The sequence below is a fragment of the Balearica regulorum genome, chromosome 3 (genome assembly GCF_011004875.1).
Source record: "Balearica regulorum gibbericeps isolate bBalReg1 chromosome 3, bBalReg1.pri, whole genome shotgun sequence".
Classification (NCBI taxonomy): Eukaryota; Metazoa; Chordata; class Aves; order Gruiformes; family Gruidae; genus Balearica; species Balearica regulorum.
This window is the reverse complement of record NC_046186.1, coordinates 17,378,705-17,392,499: the sequence shown is the minus strand read 5'-3', so window position 1 is coordinate 17,392,499 and position 13,795 is coordinate 17,378,705. Positions and strand designations below refer to the sequence as shown.

The 13,795-nt window shown below is 35.3% G+C and overlaps 1 protein-coding gene across 1 annotated transcript in view; it reads left to right on the top strand.

Annotated features, from left to right (window-relative positions):
* CPSF3 (cleavage and polyadenylation specific factor 3) overlaps positions 1-13,795 on the top strand; it is a 21,624-nt gene extending 7,829 nt beyond the window's left edge. The window contains exons 8-18 of the mRNA XM_075750653.1: positions 1,287-1,462; positions 1,837-1,995; positions 2,778-2,924; positions 3,942-4,094; positions 4,500-4,608; positions 5,362-5,460; positions 6,548-6,642; positions 7,219-7,306; positions 10,608-10,677; positions 11,305-11,401; positions 13,480-13,795. Coding sequence (XP_075606768.1) covers positions 1,287-1,462; positions 1,837-1,995; positions 2,778-2,924; positions 3,942-4,094; positions 4,500-4,608; positions 5,362-5,460; positions 6,548-6,642; positions 7,219-7,306; positions 10,608-10,677; positions 11,305-11,401; positions 13,480-13,581 — 1,295 coding nt within the window. The 3' untranslated portion in view covers positions 13,582-13,795. The remainder of the gene's footprint in view (positions 1-1,286; positions 1,463-1,836; positions 1,996-2,777; positions 2,925-3,941; positions 4,095-4,499; positions 4,609-5,361; positions 5,461-6,547; positions 6,643-7,218; positions 7,307-10,607; positions 10,678-11,304; positions 11,402-13,479) is intronic.

The following is a 13,795-nucleotide window of genomic DNA, read 5'->3' as shown; positions in this document are numbered from 1 at the left end:
ATTTTAAATCTTGTGTAGCCATTAGTTTGTAATTTGTTGGCCACTCCTTCCTGTTTGTAGATACTAAAGTGAGTTTCTAAAGATAAGCTTGAAAATACATCTAGTAAACCTGGACATGCAATTGGATGCTTAATTAGGTAGAAAATGCAATTGCATTTCACATGCCTACATTATTGAGCCCACAGGCCTCTGTGTTTGTTTTTCTTCTTTCCGTAAGTGTCTGACAAATAAAATACTGGATTATGGTATAGAAAATTATGATGATGTGTGCAGTCTTTAATGTTACTGTAAGTCCTGCTATTAGTTATCTTTTATTGGCTGTTTCCACCTCACACTTGAGTTTATTAAGATATTTATGGCAGTGAGCCTCTCTAACATGTTCTGAAAATCTTTGTCTACAGATCAAAGCTGTTAGGTTAAAGCCATATCATTTTCAATGTACAAATATAGCCAAAAGAGCATACTGCTCTTCTTGGATGATTGTTCCCCAGTTATGCAATATAAATATGTTTTAGACTAGCAGAACTGTATCCAAGAGGGAAAACAAATAAGTTATGTTTGTACAGCTGCATTCAGATCTCTTCTTTGTGTTTAGTGAAGGTCATGGCTACTGTCATCAGTGATAAAATAAGTTGTGGTTAGTGGAGGCTTTTTTCCTGTTTTTGTTTCAGTTAAGCTTGTAAAAATATAACTGTTGGTGATACACAGAAAGCCAGGCTTGATAACTGGATATTCCCTTCACACCTTGAACTCCATGGTTTTGTTTCCCAGAACTTTGATACTGTGAATTCTCACCAACCTATCTATCTGCACTATCTATGTGCAGATGTCCCTGGCTGTTAGATATATAATTAATATTTGACAAGACATTTTAAGCTTTATTGCAGTGCTGTAGTAAAACTTGCATTGTAAACGTAGATTTTTTGCTGTGTAATGTTATGTATACTTAGATCTTGTAGCTGAAGTTTGTGACTGATTGGAGTTTGACCTGCCAAAAATATCTGAAGTTCATATTTTTCTTGTTTGTTTGCCTGTTTGTTTGTATTAATTGTATACATGTTTAGTTGGTAATTGCTTTTTCTTCTTTAGTAGAGCAGGTGAAAAAAAAAGAAGTCTCTGTGACTTTCTGTAATAAAAATGAAAAAAACCACACTGTTAAATCTTTTTTCCAGAAAGTATTAACATTTTGAGAAGCATGCATTTTGGAGATAGTGCTGTGGGGGTTTTTTGTTGGATTTTTTTTTCTTGTGGTTCTTTTTTATTGGTTTTTTTTGTTTGTTTTTTAGATGAATACTGGCAGAATCATCCTGAACTCCATGATATCCCTATATACTATGCCTCCTCTTTGGCAAAAAAATGCATGGCAGTTTATCAGACATATGTCAATGCCATGAATGACAAAATCCGCAAGCAAATTAACATCAACAATCCATTTGTTTTCAAGCATATTAGTAATCTGAAGGTAAGCTTGAGAAAGGTTGTCTTACAAAAGAGGGTAACACAAGAGTTTGTATTTGCTGAGTAGTTTACGTGTTTACTATCCTAATTGATTAGTTACAGGTTTGTATCTTGAGTTATCTGCTCTCCCAGGATTTAAAGGGTTGGTTATAGGGAACTTACACCCTAACTTTTCTTCCAGTATAGATCCCTGTGCTTCTAATTTGCCCCTTATGGGCATCAGTAGGAGGAACTCTGCTGCAAAGGGCATTTTTTATGAGGATGGAGTATAATCTGTGAGCATAGGCCTCTACTTGTACGTTGTTCAAGGGTGCTGCTATGCTGTCCTTCATTTAAGTGAGCTATGGTAACTGATACTCTTGCTGTTTGTCCACTTAGAGTATGGATCATTTTGATGATATTGGCCCGAGTGTTGTGATGGCTTCTCCAGGTATGATGCAGAGTGGCTTATCCAGAGAGTTGTTTGAGAGCTGGTGCACAGATAAGAGAAATGGAGTAATTATAGCAGGGTACTGTGTTGAAGGAACGCTTGCTAAGGTGAGTTGTTAATGCACCACAAGTTGTTAATACAAAGTAGTGTGCATGTTATGTTTGAAAGGAATTGGCTTGTAGGAAGTGTCTTTATTTGGATTTATTGGGAAGATTGTTGTCAGGTATGCATAATTATGTAGTCAAAACTAATTGCTTTTGGCTAATGGTGATGAAAAGTACAGAAAATTTGCATATAGCCATTTCCAGTGATGTTATACAGAATAATCTTTTCTAGGAGTGGTTATCTTGTCTTGAAAAAGAATGTTTGGTACTCTTCTCCATCTATAGACCCTTCCACCATTTAACTTTTTGAGAGGGGAGCCCTAGCCCTCATTCTAGAGGAGTCGATATTAAATCTAACACTACTTCTGTGTCAGAGATGATACTACTTTCTGCATGTTGTTCCACTGACTGAGTGTAGAGAATGAAATCCTTCCGAATTCCACCAGCTAAGGGCAACCAGAGCATCTAGTTTTGCCTTTAGAGATAGAAATCACATGCTTGTTATGAGTTCAATGCAAATATGAGAGGGATGTATCTGTAAGAAGAATTAACTCCCAGATCTGTTTGGGATGCAAAAGATGCAGTGGTGTGTGTTGTGCATGCTTTTTTTCATTTGTGAGTATATGTTTCGTGAAATTTGAGAGGTTGGGGTTTTTTTCAGTTCTTCACGTTTAACCTGGCTACCAGTATTATTTGATTGATTTTTGAAATGTAAAGCATTCGTTCTATGGTGTCTATATGAGGCTTTCAGGTTTTTATTTAAAGTGTTCTTTTTTTTTTTCTAGCACATAATGTCTGAACCTGAAGAGATCACAACTATGTCAGGGCAAAAACTGCCACTGAAGATGTCTGTGGATTACATTTCTTTCTCTGCTCACACCGATTATCAACAAACTAGTGAATTTATCCGGGCCCTGAAACCTCCACATGTGGTTAGTATACATGCTGCGCATTTCTCCAGAGTGGGATGCATCAAACCAGTTCACAGCCTTGAGTCATCTAGCAGTAGCCAGCATCCCTATACTTTGAATAAGAAAAGGTGGAGATTTTAACCATTTTTCATCATGTTACCTTAGCAAAACAAAGCTGAACTTGCTGTCTTCAGTCTGCATGTGGATAGCTGGGGATGACTTTCTTGAAAGTGGTACGGTCCATAACCTGTTTCAGCAGTGTTTTGCGCAAGTAAGATATAGTATAGGACAACATTAAGTTGGGAGCACTGGTATTGGAGTAATTCACTGGAATCTTCCCCAAAATAAACAAGAAAACATTGACTGGAAAAGAGTAGGCCTGTCTGAAAGAAAGTATGTGCCAGGCAGCAAAAGACAAAGGCAATGCTTGCAGGCAAAAGCACAAGCAAATCACAGGAAGCAGGAGGTGTAAGGACCAGAATATGAAAATGGGGACTAGGATCTGAAACTTCCTGAGACTGGAGGAGGATCAGTGTGCGAGCACAGATAAGAAATAAAACAAATCATAGCAGAAGAAAAGAGGATTTAACTAGGCAAAGAAAACTGTGAACTTAATAAACATCCTTTCTGAAGTGCATGTTTATTACGTATATGTTTATCTACATGCAGACACAGAAACGTACAGCTAACTAACTTTTATTGTTGAACTTAAGTTAATACTTCCTTTTTGTAATATAACAATGTGTTTGTGTATGAAAAGGTAAATGGAATCTCTGTAATGCATTCTGCTTATTTGCATCTATTTTTCTACTCGTACTTAGGGTCGTGAAATGTAGGCCTTTGAATAATGCACAGAGTTCAGAGACATGTATATAACCATGTAATATAATTGAACTAATGTTTCATATATTGTGACCTCATGAAATTACATTTTTATAAAGATGAGGTACAAGATGAAAGTTTTGTTGGATAATTTCTACTAACCATATCTGGTTGGACCAATAACTTCTGCTAAAAAGAAAACTGTCTTTCCTATAGATTTTAGTTCATGGTGAGCAGAATGAAATGGCCAGATTGAAAGCAGCATTGATACGGGAATATGAGGATAATGATGAAGTTCATATAGAAGTTCATAATCCTAGGAATACTGAAGCTGTGACATTAAACTTCAGAGGAGAAAAACTTGCCAAGGTATAAAATTAGTATTTTCCTACCTGTTCAGCAGTATTTTCCTCTGGGATAAAAACTACACATTTTCTTCCAAGCTTCTATTTTTAATTGGTTTTGGATTGTGTACGTTTTACAGCAACTCAAAGTATGTGAATGTTTTGGGTTTAGTGTTGTATTGGGGGGTTGATTTTTTTTTTTTTGGGCATGTTTTGTTTTTTCTTTTCACTCTTCCAGCCTTTTGTTGTGTTACATATCAGTATTTGTTGGTTACTCTGACCTTTTATTTTCATAGTTTTGTTTTCAAATGCTATACTACATTTGATTTTTCTGAGAAAACTATAGTTCATCTCCATAGTTAACTTTAAGCTATGAATACTTCAGATGGCCTTGTTGCACTATGTGTGGGATTTATTTTTTTTTCCCCAGGTAATGGGATCTTTAGCAGATAAGAAACCAGAGCAAGGACAGAGAATTTCTGGAATCCTAGTTAAAAGAAATTTTAACTATCACATCCTTTCTCCATGTGACCTTTCCAGTAAGTAAAGACAGTGATGTGCTCAGTAGGTAATTGAAACTTACTGCATCCTTGTCATCAAAACACATACAATACTGAGGGTTTTTTTCAGTAATTTTGTGTTTGATAAGCAGTTAGTGAGCATCTTGGTTTTATTTTGATTTAGTTTTGTCTAAAGTTCTGAACTGTTGTAGTGAGAAGACAGACATTAAAATTCATTGTCCACTGAAGATTAAAATATTTTCTATTCTTTCTGTAAGAGAAAAGCAAAATTCCATTTCCTTTCTGGTTACTTAAAACATGTTCCTCTGCATGAATAAAACATGCCAGTGAGAACAAAAGAGCATCTTGATCAATTGTCCTGCCAGTATCTAAAATGTCATTAGTTTTTAGTGTAAAAAGCTACAGTACAGTGAAAATATTTGTGTATTGCTCCGATGCTATTTATTACTAAAGAAATTGGTCTGTTCTCAAAATAGAAGAATAACTGAATGGAGTAGTAAGGTCATGAGAGCTTGGGGGCAAGCAATTCTGCTGTCCTAGTTCATTGTTTGCCTCTAATGTGTATGATAAAATAACCAACTCTTGCTGGTTTCTTAACCACAAATATATTATTTATCTTACAATAGATGCTCCACTCTCCTGTTTAGAAATTGTCCTTTTAACCTTCTGTCTTCTGTCTTAAATTATTTATCTATAGTGGCAATTTTATTTTTTTTAGGAAGTAAATTCAAAGGGATAATTTTTAATACATACTTTAAAAAATTCTTTCAGATTATACAGATTTGGCAATGAGCACTGTTACACAGACACAAGCCATTCCATATACTGGCCCTTTTAATCTGCTTTATTATCAGCTACAAAAACTTACTGGTGAGTATTTGGAAAGACATGGTCATGATTTATAGTCATCAACTTTTAAAACAACTTACAGTCTTCAGAGGTCTTCTGAGCAGAAACTTCTTTGCCAGTAACTGAAGTGCCACAGTTTGTTTCCTGTTTTACAGCTTCCATTAGCTTATGCAGCTTCTGCCAGATCCAGTTCATGAGTATGACCCGTCCTTTTGAGGGGATTCTACTGTAGTTGTATCACAAAATCATGAGCCAGTTTTTTGTCTCCTTTCAGCCCCCAAAGTGAGTGCCATAGCCACTCTGATGCAAAATTTATTAATTGATCTTTTATCTCGAGCCCCAAAATAGAATGGATAATGCCATTCAATTAATAAAAACAAGACCTCTGTCCTCTTTTGTGACAGAGCCTCTTCTGTCCCTCCCCAAGAGTCGAGAAAGGCAAGAATCTAACTCTATTGCCTTTTTCTGAGACAGAAGCCATTTAAATCTGCTACTAGTGTGACCACTGGTGCCTCTGTCTAGTTTTCTTAAAGGTTAGGGGCAGCTCCTGTCCTAGTTCATTAAAGGCACACACACTTTGCAGGATTCTTTCCCAGATGTAAAGCTTAGGAAATTTTTTTTCTTCTCTAGTGTCAGAATCTAATTCATACCACCAGTGAAGAGAGAACCTGTATTCAGTTGATGTTCAGGTCTCCTGGCACACAAACGCTTTTGTTTTAAGCTCTATGCATGTGTAAGCAGTGGGTTATCCTTTAAGGATGTAAGAGGAGCTGGTTAATTCTGAAAATTTCTCGTTTGTTTTCTTTTTCATTGATGTACTCACATCAGTGTACTAAGCCAGTCAAATATGAGAATTCAAAAGAAGTAAAATGGCCAATATTACATACTAAAAAAACCCCAAAGAACTACCAAACAATCAAGAACAAAATAATATTGTCATTTAAGAGAAGAGAGTACGTGCTTCCATTTGTGACCTGCTCTGAGCAGCTGTGATAATAAGAGACAACCCCTCTACTTTTTAAAATGACCTGTTTTTCTTACACAGATAAAGTTAGTCTTGCTTTCAGTATAATTTTATTCTTACCAACTGTTTGTTGTCACTTCTTAGGTGACGTAGAAGAAATAGAAATCCAACAAAAACCAGCCCTGAAGGTTTTCAAAAATATTACTGTGATCCAGGAACCAGGCATGGTAGTCCTTGAGGTGGGCATCGGTGAGGGAGAAAGAAGTATTTTGTTCTCCAGTTTCTGCAAAATAGTATCATATAGATGCCACGTAGAATTAAATGTTTTAAGTAGTTTTCTGTTGGATGACAAGCAGAATGAAAGCTAGAACAAAGTCCCCCTTGAACTGTGGTCCTGTGTTGATGCACGTTGTTTCATTTAGGCACTGCTAGTTTCTTTTTTACCTTGACTCAAGTATAATGGCAGATTCGGTGCCCTTTTGTTTTATTTGGCAAATAGTAATTGGAAATAATGTCAAATGGTGTTCCCTCCTTCTCTCCTCCCCCACCCCCAAATAGTTGTGGTAATTAATAAGTATTTCATAAATGTGTTCAGAGACACTCAACAGCTTGAATTTTTCATGGGAAGTTACTGGAATATACCAAGTTAAAAGTAGTTAATAATTTGGTGTAAAATGTATGACAGTCATTTGAAGCTAGAATTCAGAGAAAAGCAAATAGGAGAATGCAATGAATGTTACATTGGTTTTATGTTGCATTTTTCACTCAGCCCAAATATGGGGCTCAAATTATGAATTTTTTTGTTTATCTTCCAGTGGGTGGCAAATCCTGCTAATGATATGTATGCAGACACCGTGACAACAGTGATACTGGAAGTTCAGTCAAATCCCAAAATACAGAAAGGTAGTAAGTTTAATGTATGCTAATTTAGCTGAGGCTTTTCTTCTTATTTTATTTATATCAAGCTTAGAGGAATATAATGCCTTGCAATAGATTGCAATCCCCCTATTGTACTTCTTCTCCTTATGAAACTTTTCAGGGAGTAAGATTTGCTACTCAAAACCAGATTTACAACTTGGTATTCATTATTTGTAACACATTCATTTGTTGAAACTTTCTCTTATGTGGCAACTGGTAGCTGACTGTGGAAAACGTGACCTTATTTAAAATGAGTTAAATGTTACTTTAGATTTTTATATTTAAACAATTTATGATCTCTCATTTAAATATTTCAGTTTCTTATTAGAAAGTTGTGATTACGTTCATGTGTGGTATTCCTATGACTGTACATCAGAAAGAGTTAGGTAGACAATGCCGAAAAAAAAAGTCAGACTAATTTCACAATTACGCTTATGCAGACCCCGTAACTAAGTAATATTGGATAGCAATAGCATCAGCAGAAACTGGGTTTGACGTCGCCGTTCAAGAATTACAGCAATTTTGTTGGGATTACTCTTAGTGATAGTTTCTATTTTTTGTTCCACTGTTTTGCTTTTCAACGTGTATGTCACTGTGCTAAGAATCTGGAGCAAGTATCGAACGTTGGGTTGGCCACTAAGGATAAATGTTTGCAGTTTGGCAACACAGTAGCACAGATAATTTAATGATAATCCATTTCTCAAAATAAAATGAGGGAATTTTTTTTTTCTATTTTCTAGGATTTTAAATCACTTTTTTGCCACTACCTGCATAATTTCTTGGAATATCTGTTATTATTTTACTTACAAAGAACTTATTAAATTCTGCCTTTGTATACCCTTGCTCACTTAGTGAAATAAGTGACAGTTGTGTATCCATCTTAGAGCATCAGTCATCTCCAGTTTGGATGTGGTCAGGCAAGCAGAACCCAAAATTCTATTATCTGGGTGTTACATAAAAGTAATACTGTTCGGGGTTGTTGGTTGGTTGATTTTGGTTTTTTGGGTGTTTTTCAGCAAAAGGGCAGTGTGAGTAGTGACCATATTAAATCAATCCCAAGGTCACACCTTAAAAACTCATGAGCTGTGTCTGTAATGCCTGGCAGGTATGTTCTGTGCCTTTAAACAGGGGATCAGTAGCACGTGTGACCTTAGTGCCTGGTTTTGCTTTGTGTGGAAAATAAGAGTACTGGGGAGGAGGTGAAGAGGTCCTTCTGACATGACCCCAGGACACATCTGAGGTGTGCACTTGAACCTGGAATCCTTCAAATCAGTCTGAGATCCTGTGCAATGCATATCATCCCTTTGGCCTCTGTTAACTCATTCTGTGATCGTCTTCTTTTTAACCACTTCCAGCGATAAAAATTCTGTACTCTTCCACATCATCTCCTCTTACCTAAGAGTTTTTCATGTTATTCTGTGTCAGATCCTGTATTGAAGTCTGATGGTCAAGGTCTACAATGTATCCTTAAAATAACTGGTGGTTTTGAATTACCAGAGACTGATAGGAATCTGGCTTGAGCTGTCTCTGATGAACACGTGACAGGTTATTTGTAACACTTCTAGTAGATTTTACTTTCCAAACCAGCATGGAAAGCACTAGACTATACGGACAAATAGGCATTTATTTTCGCTGGATTACTCCTCTTGTCTTTCTATTATTTATTTGTATAGTTATACATAAAATAGCAATCACTGTTCCTTAGGTGCTTAGTCTCACATTCGAGCCAAGAAATCTGTTAAAAATTCTTTCTCTTGAGTTTATAAATTCACTTAGCAGTCCTTTCTTTGTTTTGGGATGAAGCTTCTCCAGTCCCCTTGACCTAAGCAAGTTCAGAGAGTAGTTTTCTCATCTTGGTTGTGATAATTTTCAGTGTATATCAGCCCTTCTAGCCACGCCCTCATGTTCTGTTATTCTGAAACTAACCAAGAATAGAAATTTTATTTTTTGATGGTACTTTGACCTACCTCTCCCCTCCCTCTCCCATTTTTCTTTATATGGCTGGAAAAAAATCTTGTACTGTTTTGCTGATTTTTTTTTTTTTTTTAATTCTTACTGTAATGTCTGACTTGCCCTGACTTTTGGTAGTACCCACTTTATCTATATGATCTGCCAGTGACGATATTTAGCTTTTTTCCCCCAGAATTAATTCCTCTATTTTTATATGCCTTTTTGCATTATTTCTCATGTTGTTTCATCATGGTGGTGATTCTATCAGTTCATCGCGGGTGTGGCTTCTTGCAGGATTTTTTCCCTTATTTGGGCTAAAAACACATTCCAAATAGTTCTTGCACTTGTGTATTTTAGAGTATGTTCACAGGATCACAAGTGATTGAATTTAAATATCTCAAGTTATTGTTGCTCAGTTGAGCATGTGCCTACTCTTACCTCATTTCCAAGATAAAGTTGTTTTGCTTAGTACATTCAGTTACTGCTTCTTATCTAAGGGATGGGAAGTTTTTAAGATGCGCTTGCTTGGACTCTTGCAATTATGAAGTTCTTCAAAGAATTTCTAAGTTATTCTAACTATCGTTGTGTTTAGTTCTCTGAACTCTTCAGGTGATTTAGAAATCTTGATAACTAGTTTTTAAAAAACCTTCTTGTAAATGAACTTTAGTTGTAGATCTGATTTGTTTATTCGTGAGTGAAACGGGTAGTGATTTTCACAACTAGCTCTTCCTATAGACTTCTTATTCCTTTAATGATCAAGTACTTAAATTTTCAAAAGAAAATTACTTGTTTAAAACTATATCTTGATTGAAACAAAGTATAAAAGTGGTATCATTATGCTTATTTCAAATTCTGTATCCTGAAACACATTCCAGGAATATCTGTGCCCATTACTACTGCTGCTATCCAGTTTTACTTTATGTATTCTCTGCGTGCTCCTAGCCTCCATGATGCAGTATTTTCCTTTAACAATAGAAAATCAAGGGATTATTAAAAAAATTATGAAAGTGGATTATTTTCTCTTTTAGTAAAGGAAATGTGAGAAGTAATGGGTGTTAACAATAAAAATGAGAATTGAGAAGTGAGAATTAGACTTGCAAAGCCATCTATTTTAAAATCTGATAAGTAGAAGGAACTTAAATTTTAAATGTATGTTCTTGCTTGACTCTTCTGTCTTTATTTAAAACATTTTCTTTATAATATGTTTAAACATGTATATCTTATACAGCTTTTAGATTGTTTATCGTGAAAGTAAATTAGGAACCAGACTGTATCAATTAGCCAATTTTACCTCCCAGCAAATGTCTGTGAAAGTAAAATGACTTTTTCTTTTCAGCGGCAGTACATAAAATTTCCAAAAAAGTAGACATGGATGTGTATAGGAAGAGAATGGAGATCATGCTTCAGTAAGTTGGCATATATTTTTCTAAAGGAAAGTGATCACTATTAGTCATGTAAATACAATAATTTTGGTATAATACAGTTTAAAGATACAGTTACTTAAAAATACATCATGCAAATTTAATTCAGTCTAATTTCTGAGAAGGCTAGGAATTAAGTAAAGAAAGAGGTACAGTAAAAAAGAGTTCTCAGAATCATTAAAATTTTGAATATAGGGCCCAGTTATTTCTTCCAGAAGTGAATTTTTTAGTTGTCTCCCAAAATTATGTTGTGAATGCTTATGAAAATACCAGTTTGGATCATTTTTTTATTTTTTTATTCTTAAAAGTTACTCTGATGTATGTTCTGTTACTTAGGTAGAACTCTTACTTCTTTTGAAATCAAAGGAAACCTTCCATTCATTTACGATGAGATTTTTTTTTTCTTTTTTTTTAAATACTTACTGTTTTGTGATACCCACTCTCATAATGATTTAGATTTGTATTTGTTAATTATATCTGAGTGGATCAAATAATAATTGCTGAGAGGAGATACTCTGCTGACAAAATGCCTTTGGAAGCCTAAGACTGATAGAAAGAAAAACATAAGTTCGCTCTTTGGCTCCATCTTACACGCATAGGTCTCTGTTTTAGAGATATGTTTGGAGAAGACTGTGTGAGTTCAAAAGATGGCTCTGTCCTGTGCATCACGGTTGACGGAAAGACTGCAAACATTTCACTGGACACTCGGGTATGTACAGCTAAACACTTGCTTTTTCCTTATCCATTTGGAAAGGAAATGGTTTTGTATTTGGTATCAAAACAGCTTAAGCCTCTTCACTTTCCATTAATTTCATTGGCATTCTCACCAGTTGGTTGGTACCCAGCCTTTCGGAGAGAAATACTGCTCCAGTCTGCATGCTGAGTTTGTTACAGAAGCATCTGCTAGAGAGTTTTCATCATTAAAAAAATGCAAGCAATTTTAATGTAACAAATGCAGTAAATTTGGAAGGCAACCCAGTATTTTTCAGCAGCTCTCTACTTGTGTAAGACTGAATAAAGATTGTAGAGGAGAAACTGATTTAACCCACAAATTTTTTTTTAATACTCTTAAAACATAGGCTCTGGTGTGGATAATTGAACAATCACAGAGTAGGAATGATGCTAATAATTTTTTTTTATCATCTTGATCCTTCTGCAACTAAATTGAAAGCCTGAAATACTCACAAAAGTAGTTTATTAATTTACTAGGTAGCTTCAGAATTGGATGTCATGCATGTCAGAAGGCTGCTTCAAGAAGCTATCACACCTAGTTCTTCAAACAATGTGGAACTGTAAAGAATGGTTAAAACCATGTCCTTCATGTCCTTAAGCGTTTTAATGTGTGTTGACTTTCTGTCATTATTAATAATGTATTAAAAGTACATAATATATTAGCACTATCCACAGTAGTAATATATTCCACTGGAGTAGCTCTCAGATGCTGTCCTTAGGGACCACAACAAATGGTTTTCAGTGTTCTACAAACCCAGAAGAAAAGGTTGGTCCCTGTCCAAAATTTGTTACCTATTGAAACAAAACAAGTACATGTTAATTATAAAATACAGGACTGATTAAAAGACCTCTTGCAATAGAGAAGAAAGTAACAACACTGGAAAAAAAATGCACACTGCTTAATCAAGAAGTTAGGTTTCATTTTCATACAATCTTATACTGATAGATGTCATTATTGTTAAAAGACTGACAGAAACCCTAATGGCAACTCAACTGCAACAGTGTGTATCTTTATAATACTTATTTTACTTACTGTATTGGCAATGACAAGCTTGTGCCATTGTGAACCAAGTTTTACAAGAGAGATCTGACCTTTATGTGCATATATATCTTCTTATAAAACTTTAATAGCTTTAAAATAAAAAAAACCTGTTCAATATAGATCTGACTATATGGTGGGACACATGGATATGTTTTTTCCACATTAACTCTTTAACACAGTGCTTACAGTTATGTGCTTTTAACAGCATTGGTAGATGACATACATTTAATGTTTGCTGTTGCAAATGCTTTTTTTTTTTTTTTTTCTCCTTTCCCTGAAACCTTTATGGTTGAAAGGAGTTACTTGTTCAGAAGAGTAACAAGTTAATACTGAGTTGGAGAGGTACAGTCTTAGAGCCTACAAAGTCCACCAGATCAGGAATAATATTACTATGGGAATGCTACCCTTTGTTTTTGAGATGGAGCAGTCGGGGGACTGGGTGGACTGTTGATGAACTTGCATGTTTGGGGTGGGCATCTTTCTCTAGGAAGACATTTTTAATTGTTTTAGTGATAAATTAATCTCTTCGAGGTTTTAGTTTGATGTAAATGTTGGTTTATGGGTGTGAGAACATCAGTGTGGAGGCTCCCTGAGTGCAGGGATTCATCACCTCTGTGATGAATGCATGTGTTTTACAATATTAACCTAATACAATGCGGGTGAATTCACAGATAAAATTAAATTTCCAAGGACTGAAGTTTGTCTGGTTTTATTTGATTTTGAATTAAATGTAATCTACAGAACTTAATACATTTTACATAGTTTTGAGACAAGTTATTAATGAAACATAAAACTGGGGATCAAGATTCTTGTTCCTCAGCAGGACTTGCGTTAAGTCTTTGAACTCCTCTACATGTTGGCAGACCGTTTAAAAACCTACAGTGCTGCTCTTAATAACTTTCTTTTCAATTTGTATGACTACTTTTTCCTTTTCCCTTACGAGCATTATTCACATGCTGAAAAGAAATACCAAGTGCTAGTTGTTCTAACATGCTTCTTTCTTTCGTTCCCAGACAGTTGATTGTGAGCCAGGAAGCGAAGATGACGAATCCCTTCGTGAAATGGTGGAACTGGCTGCACAGAGGCTTTATGATGCCCTCAGCCCAGTATACTGACCTCTGTAGATACCTGGGACGCATCAAAAAGAACTTTTAAATGTTCAATTTATTTGGACTATTTTTTAAGAGTAAATAAATTTTTTTTCTTCCGTAAGTCAAACGTATCAATTCTGTGACTGTGAAACTGCAGAGTTATTTCAAATAATGGATGAGCAACCTTATATGCACACATATAGTTGCTATAGATCATAATAAAATCAGGCAAAGTGTG